Raw genomic sequence first — 15152 nt, 5'->3', positions numbered from 1 at the left:
AGAAATGGGTTCACTATGGTATGGTTAAGATCGGCTGGGATGGTTTTAATAATGGTTAAAACTGTAGGTCCAATAGTGTCAAAGACACTATTATCTTTGACATTATTAAAAGAGAGAGGGGATAATAGTGTCACAGGACATTCACAGACACATTTACACCTAACACCCTTCTAGAAAAAGGCTTTGAGTTAATTTGCCCTTTCCACTTCCACAAAAACAGTCTATAAAGCACTGTCATCTTGTTGTTATTAATACATTGTTTGTAATATATAGCACCTTTTCACCAAAGCAATCGTCAGATAAGATATTCATTTTTGACAATCTAAGACTTTTTTCAGTATTATGAATATGTTCTCATAAATTATAAAGTCTAAGGAGCTTAGAAAGAAAAGCGTCTGGACTTCTTTAAGTTGCTTGAAGACATTTCACCTCTCATCCGAGAAGCTTCTTCAGAGTCCCAGATTTAAGAGCAATGGGAGTGTCCCCCATGGGTGTAAAGGGAATCAAAACTGGATTATAGATGGCAGACAGTTGTAGACCGTGTCGTAAGCCACCGCCTCTGTTTACCCTCTGCTTTACCCTCTGTTTACCCTCTTTGAACAGAGGCGGTGGCTTACGACACCAATTGTCTGCCATCTATGATCCAGTTTCTAGATCCCATGCCTATGCACATCCTGGTTCTTCTGACCTCAGGAAATCACATGATAGGGTGGGGCTTGGTTTCACAATGAGTTCACCCGAAACTTTGGCTGATTGTGACCAACACCTGTTTTCACACCTCGGCTCATGTGATTAGGTAGAGGATCAATAGGGGGTCCATGTCCATCTTAGGGGATACTCCAATAGGGCTTGAATCTGGGACTCTCCACCATTTGAGCCAGGAATGAGAGGTGAAACATCTTCAAGTCCAGACGTTTTTCTTTCCAAGGTCCTTAGACTACGATGACCTGGATGGCTGAGAACCCCCACAGACATAAACTATATTCGCTCCTCCAGGAGAAAGCTAAGTACCCCAAAGAGAGAGTGGCTCTTTCTGCTGCCACACAGAGGTCTCTGGACAGGAAAAAGAAGTAAGAAATTAAAGGGAAACACATGTTTTTATGGTAATGCTTTTTAGATCGAGTGATTAGTGGTGTATGTGGTACTGGAGTTGGTGAGTCTCCAGCATAGACTAGGAAGATGCAGCAGAAGCCAAAATGCCCCACTACCAACAAATACGATATTACTTCATTATTACTTTTAATTGATTCTAAATTTCACTTGATGTTATTTCTAAATGATTGTCCTCAAAAGTTATTTACATACATTCATTACTCCTTTCCTAGAGTCTTGAAGCCAAGCCAAAGACAACATGTTTGTGCCTCAGGACAGCTTAACCGTCAGGAGCAAGTCTGTACCGGTACAGATTGTAAAACATCTATTATAACACACCCATTGCCTGAAGTCATTCTTTCTCAGTACATTGTCCACCGAGGTTTCAATATTTTTTATTATAATTAATTATAATTATAACATAATTTGTCACATATTAATAAAAGTAGCAGTCTTCAGACACAACCTGCTTTCGACGTATAAATAAAGATCTTTGTTTACACACTGGCATGCTGTTACATTAATTGTAAGGGGCAAGTTTGTACTTGTCCAGTAATTATTGTACCAGTATAGTACCAGTAAACATTGTAGTCATTCTTTCTTAGCTCAGTGTCCGCAAAACTTTAAACATTTTTTGTTTTTTATAGATAATTAATTACAGTTCTAACATTATTTTAGTCACATATTCATAAATGCAGCAGTCTTCAGACGCACCCTGCCTTTAATGTATTTAAAGTCATGCCCTAACTGGAGTTTTTACTCTTTTAATGCAAACCTTTCACCACTAAGACTTTAGTCAATGCTGCTAACCACACGATGGTCCTTGAATTAGCTTTGAAAATTCACATGAATGAACTGTTGCTCACCGAGTAGAGCCGTATTGTGAGAGGGTCACCATGGCTATTAGCCAGGCCAGCTTCTGGGAGAATGGTTCTGGCCCCTGTTTTTTTGTTTACAGTGTGATGATGTGAGGGGAGCCGCGGGTGGAGCAATGGACTCCAGGATGAGATGGGGATAGGAGGGTTCTCCTCTTCTGCCTGGGACGAGGCTGGTCTGGACCCTGCTCTGAAGGAGGAATTTCGGTCCTGCTTGTGAACACCTAACAAACATTTATCCTTTGTTGTGGGACAGTTACATTGTGGGACAGGGTGGGAGTTTAGCGAGCATAGAACATTGTGTTTTATATGTTTTTTTGAAATTGGGATTATTTATTTCTGGGGATTTTAGTACCTTGACAACATTTTATTGCTTGTTTTTAGAATTGTTTTTCATTCTTCCTCCCTGGTTTGGAAATAAGCTGTTTCTGATGAGACTTACATCATCTATGTGCCCTGGGTTTCTGACTCGCGCACTCCCCCCTTGTATCTAAAGAACCAGCCTCTATAGTAAGACATTCGCACCAGCGTGTCTACATATTCACGAACAAAAACATCACAGTGCTGTTGATTTGACTGTTGCCACTCGCCAAAATAATTTGTGTCAACAGCTGATTGTCAATGAAGGAAAAAATAAGTAGCTGTACTTAAATGTAAGTCAAAAGAAGCTAAATTAAAAACACTTAAAAACAGTTGTGTACCTAATTACTCTGGCTTTGTTATCTGTCATGTTTTAGTGATGCATATATTTAATATCAACTGCTTATAGCTGTAAGTTCAGTTTTATACAGACAGTCAGACACTTTAGTTGTGGTGAAAATACAATATTTAAGTGTGTATGATTTATTCATTGCATTTTTTTTCTTCAAGGGCTTTAATTACCAGATGCATGCTTAATCATCAAGGTAAGTAAATCCCAAATGTACTGTTTGGGAAAACCTGCAGTCAGTTGAGACTGAAGAAGTCACTTGGATGAGTGACAAAACATTTGTCTCACTGAAAACACTACGCGCAGATGAACACAATCAGCCTTTTGGGCTATAGTTACCAATTTGTACATTGTTTCCTTCTTTATCTATGCTGAGTTTTCAGTTCTCTGAGTCATATCAAAGTGTTTTAGTATTTGGTTTTAATGACTTATGAAAAGGAAAAAAGATACAATCTCTGACATCTTCAGTATTCTGATTATTTTTTCATAAACTATAAACTACATTCACTCCTACAGGAGAAAGCTAAGTGCCCCAAAGAGAGAGTGGCCCTTTCTGCTGCCACACATCGGTCTCTGGACAGGAAAAAGAAGTAAGACAAGAAATGGAAACACATGTTTTGCATTAATGCTGTTGAGATCCAGTGATCAGTGGTGTATTTGGACTTCTTTAGGGTTGGTGAATCTCCAGCACAGACTAAAAAGATGCAGCAGAAGCCAAAATGCCCCACTACCAACAGGTGTGAAACACGGCTGTGGGATGTTATTACTTTTTTGTTCATTTTGTGTTTCCCTTTATGCAATTTCCAGATTATATTCTCCAGAGGTTATTTACATACATTCAGCATTCCTTTCCTAGAGTCTTGAAGCCAAGCCAAGGACAAACGGTTTGTGCCCCCAGGACAGTTTAACCGTCAGGGGCAAGTCTGTACTGGTCCAGATTGTAAAACAACTTTATAACACAACCATTTCGTGAAGTCATTTTCTAGATAATCCTTCTTTCTAAGCTCATTGCCCACCAAGGTTTAAACAGTTTTCTCTATAATTAATTATAATTCTAACATCATTTGTCACATATTCACATAAAATGTCACATAAAAGTAGCAATTTTCAGGCACAACCTTGTTTCAACGTATAGACAAAGATCTGTGTTTACACTCTGGCATGCTGTTACATTAATGTAGCTTCACACAACCACAGATGCACAGCAGGCATTCAGTGTGGACTTTGTTTCAGAAATGACTGAAGAATAAGAAATTGATGGGACCAAGAAACAATATAAGACATTTATATAAAAAGTATTTCTGTAATATTGTGTGAATTGATGCGTTCACTGCAGCACCACGCTGATTTCATATTTGTGCACTTGTAGCATTCAGTGTTGAGTTTTTTCTCCCACACTGCCATGTGTGTCTTTTAAACGATGTTTGATTTCATTTAAAATGTCAGATTGTTTTTTCTTTTTAGTTTTAGGTCAACTTACGGCATAAGTCTATATACGAGCTTCTTTTCTGTTGTTTGCTTCACCGATGGTTCATGACCCGGTAAACATGTTTAACATGGTATTAAACAAGGGTCCTACTTAGATATTTAATTCTGGCCTATGATAAGGTAATAAAGCCACATATGAACAGTGGTCATGTTTATTTTTCAAAAATCTCTAAAAATCATTTACTGTATTTACACATCCTTTTTTTTTTTATGAAATTGACTATTTTTTAAGCTACTCTGAATACCACCACAAATCCAGAGTGAAGAAGGAGACCAAACAGATTTTTCAGGCATATTTAAAGTAATAAGACTTTAATTATAATCATTTTTATGTAGCAGGATACAAACATTCTTGAGCAAATAAATCTGTGTTATATTCAATAGACTTGCACACATTGCAACATTAAACAGAATAAGTGTCATCAGCCATTACACAATAATATGAGGTAATATGAAGCTTTATGATCTGTTATCTCAGTAATAGCAATCTGTATCAGGGTGCAGTAAACCACATTGATCCACTCACCCCGGATTTTTAGCGTTAATTCACAAAATGTTTATGTGTCACAATAATTTGCATTTCATTTTGAATAGAGGTAAACTGACATGTATGATAAATACGTAGTGAATACAAAGTTGGGAAAGGCAAGCTTTTGGCTGTTTACCAATCACTCCATAATTTCCTCCATATACAGATAATACACATACAGTACTGAGTGATATAATCCTACATTACACTGACTACATTATGTCCACACTGTCACACCAAAAGAAAACGTAAGCCACAGATCTCGCACACATATGAACAAAATGACTCCAAACTCCTTTGAAAAAACTTCATCATCATTTATTTTTCCAAGATTTTCACTGTAGTAAAAACAGCCATGTGCCATGATATACAAGACAGAGAAAGCACCTTAGCTGTGCTGGAACTTTAATATCTTTCATATGAGTTTGGTAAAGGCACCAGCCAACCATTCACATACATGCATTTACACCTAACATCCCTCAAGAAGGCGGCTTTGAGCTGAGTTATCCTTTCCACTTTCACAAAGATAGTCCTTGATGCACTGTCAGGAATCATCCTGCTGTCCTCTGCATCACGTTTGATATAAAACAGCTGGACCACAATGACTGAAATAGTCGAGCACACACAGTTGGATGTGCAAACACAGTTCTCTTTAAACCTGACGATGAACTGTATTTCTCCATAGCAGCCATTCTTGAGTTTTATGACACAGTCTGTTCTGTCTGCCTCTTCACCCTTTACAGAGTAAACAGTATTTCTGTTGATGAAGCTGTCAAAGGCTTCCACTGATCTGAATGAAACAGGTCGATTTAAGAGCTCTTCTATTGCTAGTTTTATGGATCCTGTGATATCCAGATGCCGTGAATTTCCAAGCAGATTGTAACAATCAGTGGTTTCATTTACTGGTGAAATTCTGGCTAACGGAGAATTTCCGTTAGAAACAAGGGAGCGAAGGTGACTCGGCAGGCACTGCCAACGGAGAAACTTGTCTTGAACTTTTTTAGGATTGTAGTTTATGTTGCTAAGCAGTGCCCTTAAATTTGCGCTGTTCTTCTCAAAACTGAATGCTGATGTTGCCCAGAGAGGCCCCCAGTTACGCACACAGTCAGCTAAGTGGATCAACTGATGGCAGTTGAATGAAACGTTTTCTTCACCATAGAGTTCTTCCATGTTTCTAACAAAGAGTACCAAGTTCTCATGGGCCAGCTGAAGGTCATTTTGGGAGACGGATTCTTGTAGCAGAATGTGAATGCTGATCGACAAACAAAAAAAATGTTGGCGAAACGAAGGCTGAAGGATGCCTGGTAGGACACTAACAGCATAAAATAAAAGGAAAGCTCGCCACTCAGATGCTTTCCAAGAGTCCCGACCCTTCAGTGACTGTAGAGATCTGCTCATTTCTGATGGAGGCTTTAACATTCGGAGATAAGAGTCCATCTGTGAAATCTGTTGACCTACATACCAGTCTTTCTTGGAGTTCTCTGAGTTCAACCACAATCCAATAAGTTGCTTAGTCACACCAACTAAAACTGAGTGCATATATTCTGGTACAAATCCAAACACAATGTCAAACAAAGGAAGTCTGGAAAGTAAGGACATTCCTTTTACTCCACACTCTGAGGTGTTTTCATGGGAGCTTTCAGCCTCTCTTGCATTTTCAACAAACATATTCTTTGATCTTGATGCTTGTTTAGTTTCATCATATCGGTATGACCTCACAGATCCAGAGCCCTTTGGTACCACTGTGCCAGGGTGTAAACACCAGTCACAACCATATTCTCCATTGAATTGTTTGCAATTCCGGAGAAGTGGCCTCGCCACAGCGTCAGAGGAGCAAACCAAGCAGAAGACTTTTGATGAATGAAGAGTGCCTCTGCTGTCTCTCCAATGAAATGGATTTTGGGCTAAATCACAACATTCATCCACAAATGGTTTCAGAAATGTGTTCATATGAGGTTTTCCTTGGCCAAACCAAAATCCAGCAACTATCATATTTTCCTGTCTTTGTGTGTAAGGAAGTTCATTAATAACAAACTGAAGGGGCCAAATTGAGTATCTGGAGGTAAAAATTGGTACTTCATCAAAATTCCATGTCAGTGTGAGATCATCTGCAGCTAGTTTACCCTCTCTGAGGAGATTCTGGTACATCATCCCATCCATCACATCTTTGATGTTATCATGCTCATCTTTAACTGTTTTAGGTAACAACTCAGTGCTGTGGTTCTAAAGGATACCTTTCAGAAGGTCTTTCAGGGATGAGTACAGAAAGAAGTTTCCATTTTGAATGCTGCTTGCTTTGTTGAACACTGAGGCACAGTGAGAACAACAAGAATCAGGATTGTTTCCCATGAAGTTTTTACACTCTTGACAGTAAAACATTGTAAATGTGGTTGGACTTTGTCCTTGTGTCACTGTTGCCCAGGAGCGAATTGGTTCGTTACTCTGAAAAGACAAACAAACATGTGTTTTATATACACAAATAATATCGGCATAACAAAATGACTTGAGGAGAAACATCAATATTCCTTCTTACCGTGTCACTGCCTCTGTCAACTGCTGAAGCAGACTCCAACTGAAATGGAAACATGTTGTGGTCCTGCATCTAAAACAAGGACAAAACATCAGCCAGGCCTACCTATACTCTTAATATTTCATATTCACTTGATGAAGGTGCATTTCAGATATGTATATTAAACAAATTTGAAGCAGTTTGCATTTGTTAGCTTCATTATTTATTGCTCCTCTTAATGCAGCATTATGGAGACAAAATGTTTGTCTGCAGATAAAATCATTGTTAATCACTGGATCTTCAACCAGTTTAAAAATATTTTTTCTGACTTCCTTTCTTACCGTGTCTTTGCCATCTGTTGTGTCAGACGCTGAAGAAGATTCCAAATGTTGAGGAAAAATGTTTGGCTCCTGCGTGAAAACAAATACCAAATAATTATCCAGACAAGGCACAGTCCTTCATGTTGTTTACTCACAGTTTGTGAAAAACACTTGAGCTGTGTTGGAGAATTCTACAGAGGACTTAGGTAAACAGCTAACCTGGTTCACTTTGCTCATATTGACACCTGTTTTACTCTAAAGATATGAGTCCTTGAATCCATCAAAATGTATTTTTATTAGTGCTGTCAGCATTAATCTCTTTAAAATGACGTTAACGCCATAATGTCATTTTAACTTAATGGCGTAAGCGGTTAGCTTGTTATTGTTTAGCGGCGTCCAGCTCCACGCATGGGGAGATCCACGGTAACCAGCTAACGTAGATAATGGCAATAATGGACCATGTTCAGGCAAAATGAGATCATACCATTTCTGGATTGTCCTCTTGCTCTGTGCTTGTTTCCATCATGTCAGTAGAATCATCATTTGTTCTATTCAAGTCCTGCAGTGGTGAGGGATACATTTAAGATGTATTTCGTATAATAAAAAAGTGTGATCAGTTTTGTTATATTGATACCTACCATTGCGAGGTTATTTTTCTGAATGTCACAGCGCTCACACACAACCTCCACTCTGATGCATTGCATACACTATTAATCTACTGATCTTCATCGCCATTTGTTTTATTAAAAAAACAGTATATTTAAACTTTTATGGCTTTATGTTCCAGGATTTTATTTGTAGCATTTAATAAAACATTACCTGTAAGTATTCTCTGAGCCTCCTTTTAAACTTTACTCTTGGTCCAATTTTTGGAATCAAAGTATTGATTCTGCCTGACTCGAGACTTAGGAAAGCTTCTTTGTCAATACCCTCCTCTGCAACAAAACGAAGTATTCAAATTGAAATTAGACAAAAAAAAATATCAATATGGCATTACAGTACAGCAGTAATTTATGAAGGACCAAACCAAACTATAATAAAATACCTTCAAATCTGTGAATCAGCTCACTGAGATGCCATTCAGTTCATTTTTCCTGGACAAAATGACATGTCTCCATCTACAGAATCAAAACAAACACATCACACATTAATGAAACAATAGACCTGCTGATATAGAATAAAAAATAGCTGCCTTACCTGTAAGTAATCTTTCAGTCTCTTTCTAAACTTTACTCTTGGTCCAATTTTAGGAAACAGTAAATTAATTCGGATTGAATCTCCAAGGTTTAGAAACGTCTCCTTGTCAATGCCTTCATCTGAAATAATGCCAACAACAAAATAAAATATTCAAAAGTCAGATGAAGCTAACACTGCAAAACATTAATATTCATCAACTTTGAATATGAAAGACTTTTGTTTTCTATTACAAGTCATAAATCACAGGAATATCCAGACTGACTTCTAAATCAGTAAATTACGATGCTGTTCTAGTGCCATTACAGATACAACAATTCCCATTAAATAATAATAATAAACTCATACCTTTAAATCTCTGCATGAACTCACTGAATCCCCATTCAGTTAGTTTGTCCTGGACAAATCCAGATGTCTCCATGGAATTTGCTGTGGGGACAATCAGCAATAACTGATTTATTCATATTTAAAGTATTATTCACTAAATAAGATCATTTACTTTCCTGTGTGGTTCTGAAGTGTCAGAGGTTTAAGTTTCTATGTATCTCAATAACCTTTTTCATGTGACAAGAGGAGGTAAATGTTTTTGTCTCTTAGCTGGATTGAACTGTTGCAACCTTTGCGACTTCATGTCACTCTGTAGAGTTCATCTAAATATCTAAAGTTTCCAGTTTAGTGAAATGTGTTTACACTGATAAAAAGGTTTAAGTTTTACTTTTCATTTGATTTCTTCTGTCATAGTGGAATAATATGATTTTTACAGAGCCAAAGTTCTTTAAGGGGCAAAAAATGTGAAATTAGCAGGAAAATGTTGTAGCAAACATATTGACATTTTCACAAAAACATATTCTAAAAGATCTCATTAGATCTTATTAATTTCAGCGTTGATAGTTTACATACACATAATGTGCTACAGGCACTGTTTCAAAATGTTTTAGTCTCCAGATGTCATTTACATAAAACGTATTTGTGATATCTTGTTTAATCTCTCCACTCACCTTTGCTGTCATCAGCATGTTGACAAAAGCATGCATTTTTGTCATTGGCACTAAAACTATAGAGACTAAAGACCTGATGCTTTACCATCAGCATACTTTTTTCTTCATACAAGGAAGCAAAAGCAACTGAACTACTCTAACCTTCATTTCTTACTTAATAGTCAACAGGAATAAAAACAAACAATAGGAAGGACATTGTCAAGACTGACAGGCAGGCAGGAGTAGTGTTGGCCGTATGACACTGATGCTCCCACACAAGCTTCAAACTCAAAGTTACATTTTCCTTGAACCACTATTTCAAAGGTTGCTTCATTGTGGAAAATCACATGTCCCATGTACATGATCACACCCCACCCTAGTTACTGAAACATGCCCTACCATCCCAACACATCCTGTTTTCCCTAGGACACCTTCATCTACCTGCTACATTACATAAGTTTACAGAATCAACTGACCAATCAATTCATCGTTACAAAATTGTATTTATATCATTCACACAATGAATGATATAAATACTTCGATACAATCAGCAAATGGAAATTGAGATTTCATGTGCTGTCTCCTATTTCATTACTAGATGTCACTGAACAAAGCTTTGAATGAATGAACCAATTTTCAACAGGACTGATGAAGTGGTTCAATAGAGGTTCATGGTTTTATTTGCACATCACTAGGCAGGAGTTGGACCCAAACGCAGCATTTGGAAGATGGAGTGGTAAACTAAAAAGTGACCTTATTAACTTGAACTAAGTGCAAAATAATTCAGATAAAAACAAAACAAACAAAAAACAAACAAACAAGGAGATCTGAATCTTCGAGGAAAACAGACTACACAAGACTAAGGAGCTTGGAAAGAAAAGCGTCTGGACTTCGCTTGAAGATGTTACACCTCTCATCCGAGAAGCTTCTTCAGGTCTAAGGTTAAATAGTGGAGAGTCCCAGAGACTCCCAGATTTAAGCCCTATGGGAGAGTTCAAATAGAGAACAGAGGCAGTGGCTTACAACACCAACTATCTGCCATCTATAATCCAGTTTTGAGATCCCTTCCCAGCAGAGATGGGCAGTAACGCATTACTTGTAACGCGTTATTGTAATCTGATTACTTTTTTCAAGTAACGAGTAAAGTAAGGGATTACTATTGCAAAATCGGTAATTAGATTACCGTTACTTTCCCATAGGAACGCTGCGTTACTGCGTTACTAAAACCGTGATTTTTTTGCGAGAATGTCTCATGACAGTGACGTAAGCGAGTGCGCCGTTGGTGACAACGGTTGTGTGCAGATCAACAATGGATCATATATCGATTGTGGGAGAGAGTATGAGCGTGCAGCGTTTAAAGCGTGGAAGTATTGACCTTATTTTGAGTTTGATTCCATAAAAAGTGACAAAAACATTAGCATCCGTTGTGCGTGGGAAGAAAACTTTTTACAGCGAAAAAACCCCCTAAACTTCCAAGCAAGCACCGAGTGCGCAACGACGTAATGGGAAATTCACAGAGAAACTCACGGATTCTTCAACTGACCGCGGCACACCTGCACCAGGGTAAACCTCCGCCTACCCCCAGTCCTGCTTTACAGGTGAAAATAGAGCAACAGGACCGCTGAGTCTTTGACTTTATTTATGTTCTGCTGTGTTTTACTTGCACCTATGAAATACTGAATGCAAAGTATCAAGTGAAATTATTCCTGAGATTGAAGAAAAAGAACCATGAGTCCATAACAACAACAAAAAATGCTGGGACTAAGACCCAGGACAATGACAAATATAATACAGACTGATTCAGTATCTACTTACATGTGGTCTCTTCTACTGAACTGAAGTCTGTTTCTTCTGTGTATTTTGCACTATGTATGAATAGTCCCCTCCCACCACTGACACAGATCACATGGTGACATATTTTGTGTTACTTTCTACAGTCTAATTTATTTAGTGTCTATAAATAGTACAATATTTCCAGTTTAAACTGAAAAATGAAACCAATCAAACGCAACAGAACTGCAGATCACTGTGTCATTACTCAGATAAATCTGTTAATTCATGTTGATTAGAAGAAATAGAAAAAAAAATCATTCTAGCAACTTGAGTTTAGATGTGTGGAGTTAGATATGTTACAGAAGGTGTTGAAAGTAATGCAGATACCAGAGAGTGAAGCCAAGTAGCACACTCAGAAGGTTTTTTTTGTTTTGTTTTTTTTTAATAAACAGGTTTCTTATTTGCATAGGCAGAAAGTTGCTGTTGATATCCGGGAGCAGGTAGAAGTGATTTGCACACTAGCTTGAATACCCACTCCTAATTTTCCTCAAAACCAACGACCTCTTGCACAACCACCACCAACACCATTTATTATGCGTGCAAACAAGTTATTATCTGTGCAAATGATATGGTATCCCTATCCTGGGATATCAACAGCAGCTATGAAGACTATATAGATGTGCTCATTGCTGATGCAGGCCTTAACATGTGAAGACTGCTGTTGTACCTACATGCATTTAACCAAAGACACACACACCAACTAAAACTGAGTGCAAATATTCGGGTACAAATCCACACAAGGTAACACAATGTCGAACAAAGGAAGTCTGGAAAGCAAGGATACTTCTTTTACTCCGTACTTTGATGTGTTCTTTTCAGCCTCTCTTACATTTTCAACAAACATATTTGTTAATCTTGATGTTTGTTTCATTTCATCATATCGCTGTGACCTCACAGATACAGAGCTTTGTGCTACCACTGTGCCAGGGTGTAAACACCAGTCACCAGCAAATTCTACATTGAATGGTTTGCAATTCTGGAGAAGTGGCCTTGTCACAGCATCAGAGGAGCAAACCAAGCAAAATAATTTTTAGGAGTGATCTATGAATGGCTTCATGTGTGTGAAACGTGTTTATATTAGGCAAATTTTAATGGCTTTATATTCCAGGATTTGGTTGTTTTTTTTAAAAAAAAATTACCTGTAATATTCTCTTTATAAACTTTACTCTTGGTCTGATTTTAGGAATCACAGCAATCTAAGCTAAACTGGCACTGGAAACTAAACACAAGGCAACACAGGCTTAAAACATGACAAGAGAACCACAGCACAAAGAGAGGGTACAACACCACACAGAGCAAACACAGGGCTTAAATACACACTGGTAAATAATCAGGGAACTGGAGACAGGATGGAAACACACCTGGGAGAAATTAGAACTAATGAGAGAAGGGGAAGCAAAACTAGACTCACTGCACGTAGGACTGGGACTATCAAAATAAAACTGGAAACAAAAGACAATTCACAAAGACACGGACTTGACACTGAGAGACAGACTGAAGGAATATGACACATGGAACACAAGGAAGACAGTGACTTAAACTAGAAGGCAGAACAACAAATAACATCAAGAGAACAAAACCATGAGTAACTAATAATCAGGAAGTAGAACTTAAACACAAACCACTGGGTAACAATCAGGACCATGACAAGCAGGTTGACATTTCTGGCTTTTAGCGAAGAAGCTGTATATCTTTTGGTACTTCATGTCACATTGTATGAGTTTACATGGTTTTACATTTGATTCACATTCTTTGATTCACGTATACGTTTTTGTGAACTCCATTGTACACGAAGCGATCTTCACGGGTGGGGGTCAAAACGATTTGGTCGATATGCCCCCGAAGGCCGTCAAGGCGCTACCGGCAGAGGATGACAGCTATGTCAGTGTTAGCACGCTGAACGCTATGCTGGAACAGCAACGGGAATTTTACAAAGATCTGATTCATCAACAGCAAGATAACTTTAAGACATTTGTCCAATTAATCATGGATGGAACTAACAAAAGGTTGGACAGCATTCTAAGGGATGTACAGGATGTTAAATCCAGCCTGCAATTCACGGATGGGGTGGTCACCGAGCTGCAAACTGAAGAGAGGTGCATTAAAAGCAAACTAAAAGAGTTTGAATTGGCGGTCAGCAGCATACGCGAGGAACACAGAGAATTAACAACCAAGATGGATTATTTAGAAAATCAATCGAGAAGGAACAACATTGTGGTGGATGGATTAACAGATGAAAAAGCAGAAACGTGGGAAGGATCAGAGGAGAAAGTCCGACATATGCTGAAGAACAAGCTGGGCCTGGATAGTGACAGCATTCAAATTGAACGCGCTCACAGAGTCGGTCCATACAAGGAAAATGGACGAGCCAGGCCGATTGTGGTCAGACTACAAAGATTTAAAGATAAACAATTAATTTTCTCATCTGCCAAAAAACTGAAAGGTACCAATCTTTACATCAACGAAGATTTCTCAGAGTCCATCAGGAAGAAGAGAAAAGAACTGTTACCACAGCTGAGAGCGGCCAGAGACAGAGGTGATATTGCCGTCCTGAAATACGACAAATTAATTGTTAAACCGAGGCCACAGAACGCCGGAATTAATATTTAGATTTCAGCAATGTTGCCATTTGTAGCTGTTGAGATCGATCGGTCTGCAAATGTCGGATCCTATACTTATTCCCGGATTCTCCGGTAAAGATTTGTCAGTGGCTCATGTTAATATTTGTAGCCTTAAATATAAGATTCAGGAAATTCAGTCACTGTTGTCAACAAATACGATAAGTGTGCTGGCTATTTCCGAGACACATTTAGATGCTGCCTTTGAGAATAATGAATTTGAAATAAACGGTTACAAGTTGTATAGGAAGGACAGAAACAGATTTGGAGGGGGCGTAGCCCTATACATTAACGATAATATGGCAAGCAAACTACGTATAGACTTAATGTTTAACGACCTGGAAATTGTGTGGGTTCAGTTACACCCGCTCTATGGCAGGCCTGTATTAGCAGGTTGCTGCTATAGACCCCCAAGTAGTAATATGTTGTATGTAAAACGAATCTGTGAAATGCTGGAAAGAGTAACTGAGGAAAACAAAGATATGTTCTTATTAGGAGACTTTAATATCAATTGGTCAGCTCCTTCTTGTCCTTTAAGGAAAAAGATAAGTTCATCAGCGTCGGCTTGTTGCCTGTCTCAGATGATCACCATTCCCACCCGGGTCACGGTCAACGCAGGAGGTCATAGGTCATCATCATGTATTGATCATATATATACAAATGTTCCTGAGCATTGTTCTAATATTGTTTCTATTCCAGTTGGTTATAGTGACCATAATCTTGTAGGTTTGACCAAGAAAATGAAACCACTGAAAACTGCACAAAAGATTATTTTTCATAGATCATACAAAAATTTCAATGCTGATAAGTGTATTAATGACGTAAAAGAAATTCACTGGACTGACATCTGCCTCGAGAGTGACCCTGATATGGCATTATCTATGTTTATTGAAAACTTTTGCTACCTGGCTGACAAACATGCCCCCTTAAAAAGATTTACTGTTAAAAAGAACTACGCACCTTGGTTAGATAATGAACTTAAGGTTGCAATGTCAGAAAGGGATATAG

At 38.2% G+C, this 15152-nt stretch overlaps 1 protein-coding gene across 2 annotated transcripts; it reads right to left on the bottom strand.

Annotated features, from left to right (window-relative positions):
* Positions 1–4459: 4459 nt before the first annotated feature.
* LOC120745547 lies at positions 4460–14877 on the bottom strand. 2 transcript variants are annotated; one of them, XM_040050528.1, is made up of 9 exons: positions 12666–14877; positions 9065–9145; positions 8720–8838; positions 8568–8640; positions 8342–8457; positions 8007–8081; positions 7544–7612; positions 7227–7295; positions 4460–7135 (listed from the first exon to the last, which is right to left on the bottom strand). In XM_040050528.1, the coding sequence occupies exon 9, from the start codon at positions 6851–6853 to the stop codon at positions 5099–5101; it is 1755 nt and encodes a 584-aa protein (XP_039906462.1). In that variant the 5' UTR covers positions 6854–7135; positions 7227–7295; positions 7544–7612; positions 8007–8081; positions 8342–8457; positions 8568–8640; positions 8720–8838; positions 9065–9145; positions 12666–14877; the 3' UTR covers positions 4460–5098. The 2 variants fall into 2 exon arrangements, with proteins under 2 accessions (XP_039906462.1, XP_039906453.1); XM_040050519.1 differs by lacking the exon at positions 12666–14877 and adding an exon at positions 11509–11676.
* Positions 14878–15152: the final 275 nt, after the last annotated feature.

The sequence above is a fragment of the Simochromis diagramma genome, unplaced genomic scaffold (genome assembly GCF_900408965.1).
Source record: "Simochromis diagramma unplaced genomic scaffold, fSimDia1.1 OVJJ01000321.1, whole genome shotgun sequence".
Lineage (NCBI taxonomy): Eukaryota > Metazoa > Chordata > Actinopteri > Cichliformes > Cichlidae > Simochromis > Simochromis diagramma.
Note: the sequence above shows the minus strand (reverse complement) of the source record. Positions and strands in the feature narration are given on the sequence as shown.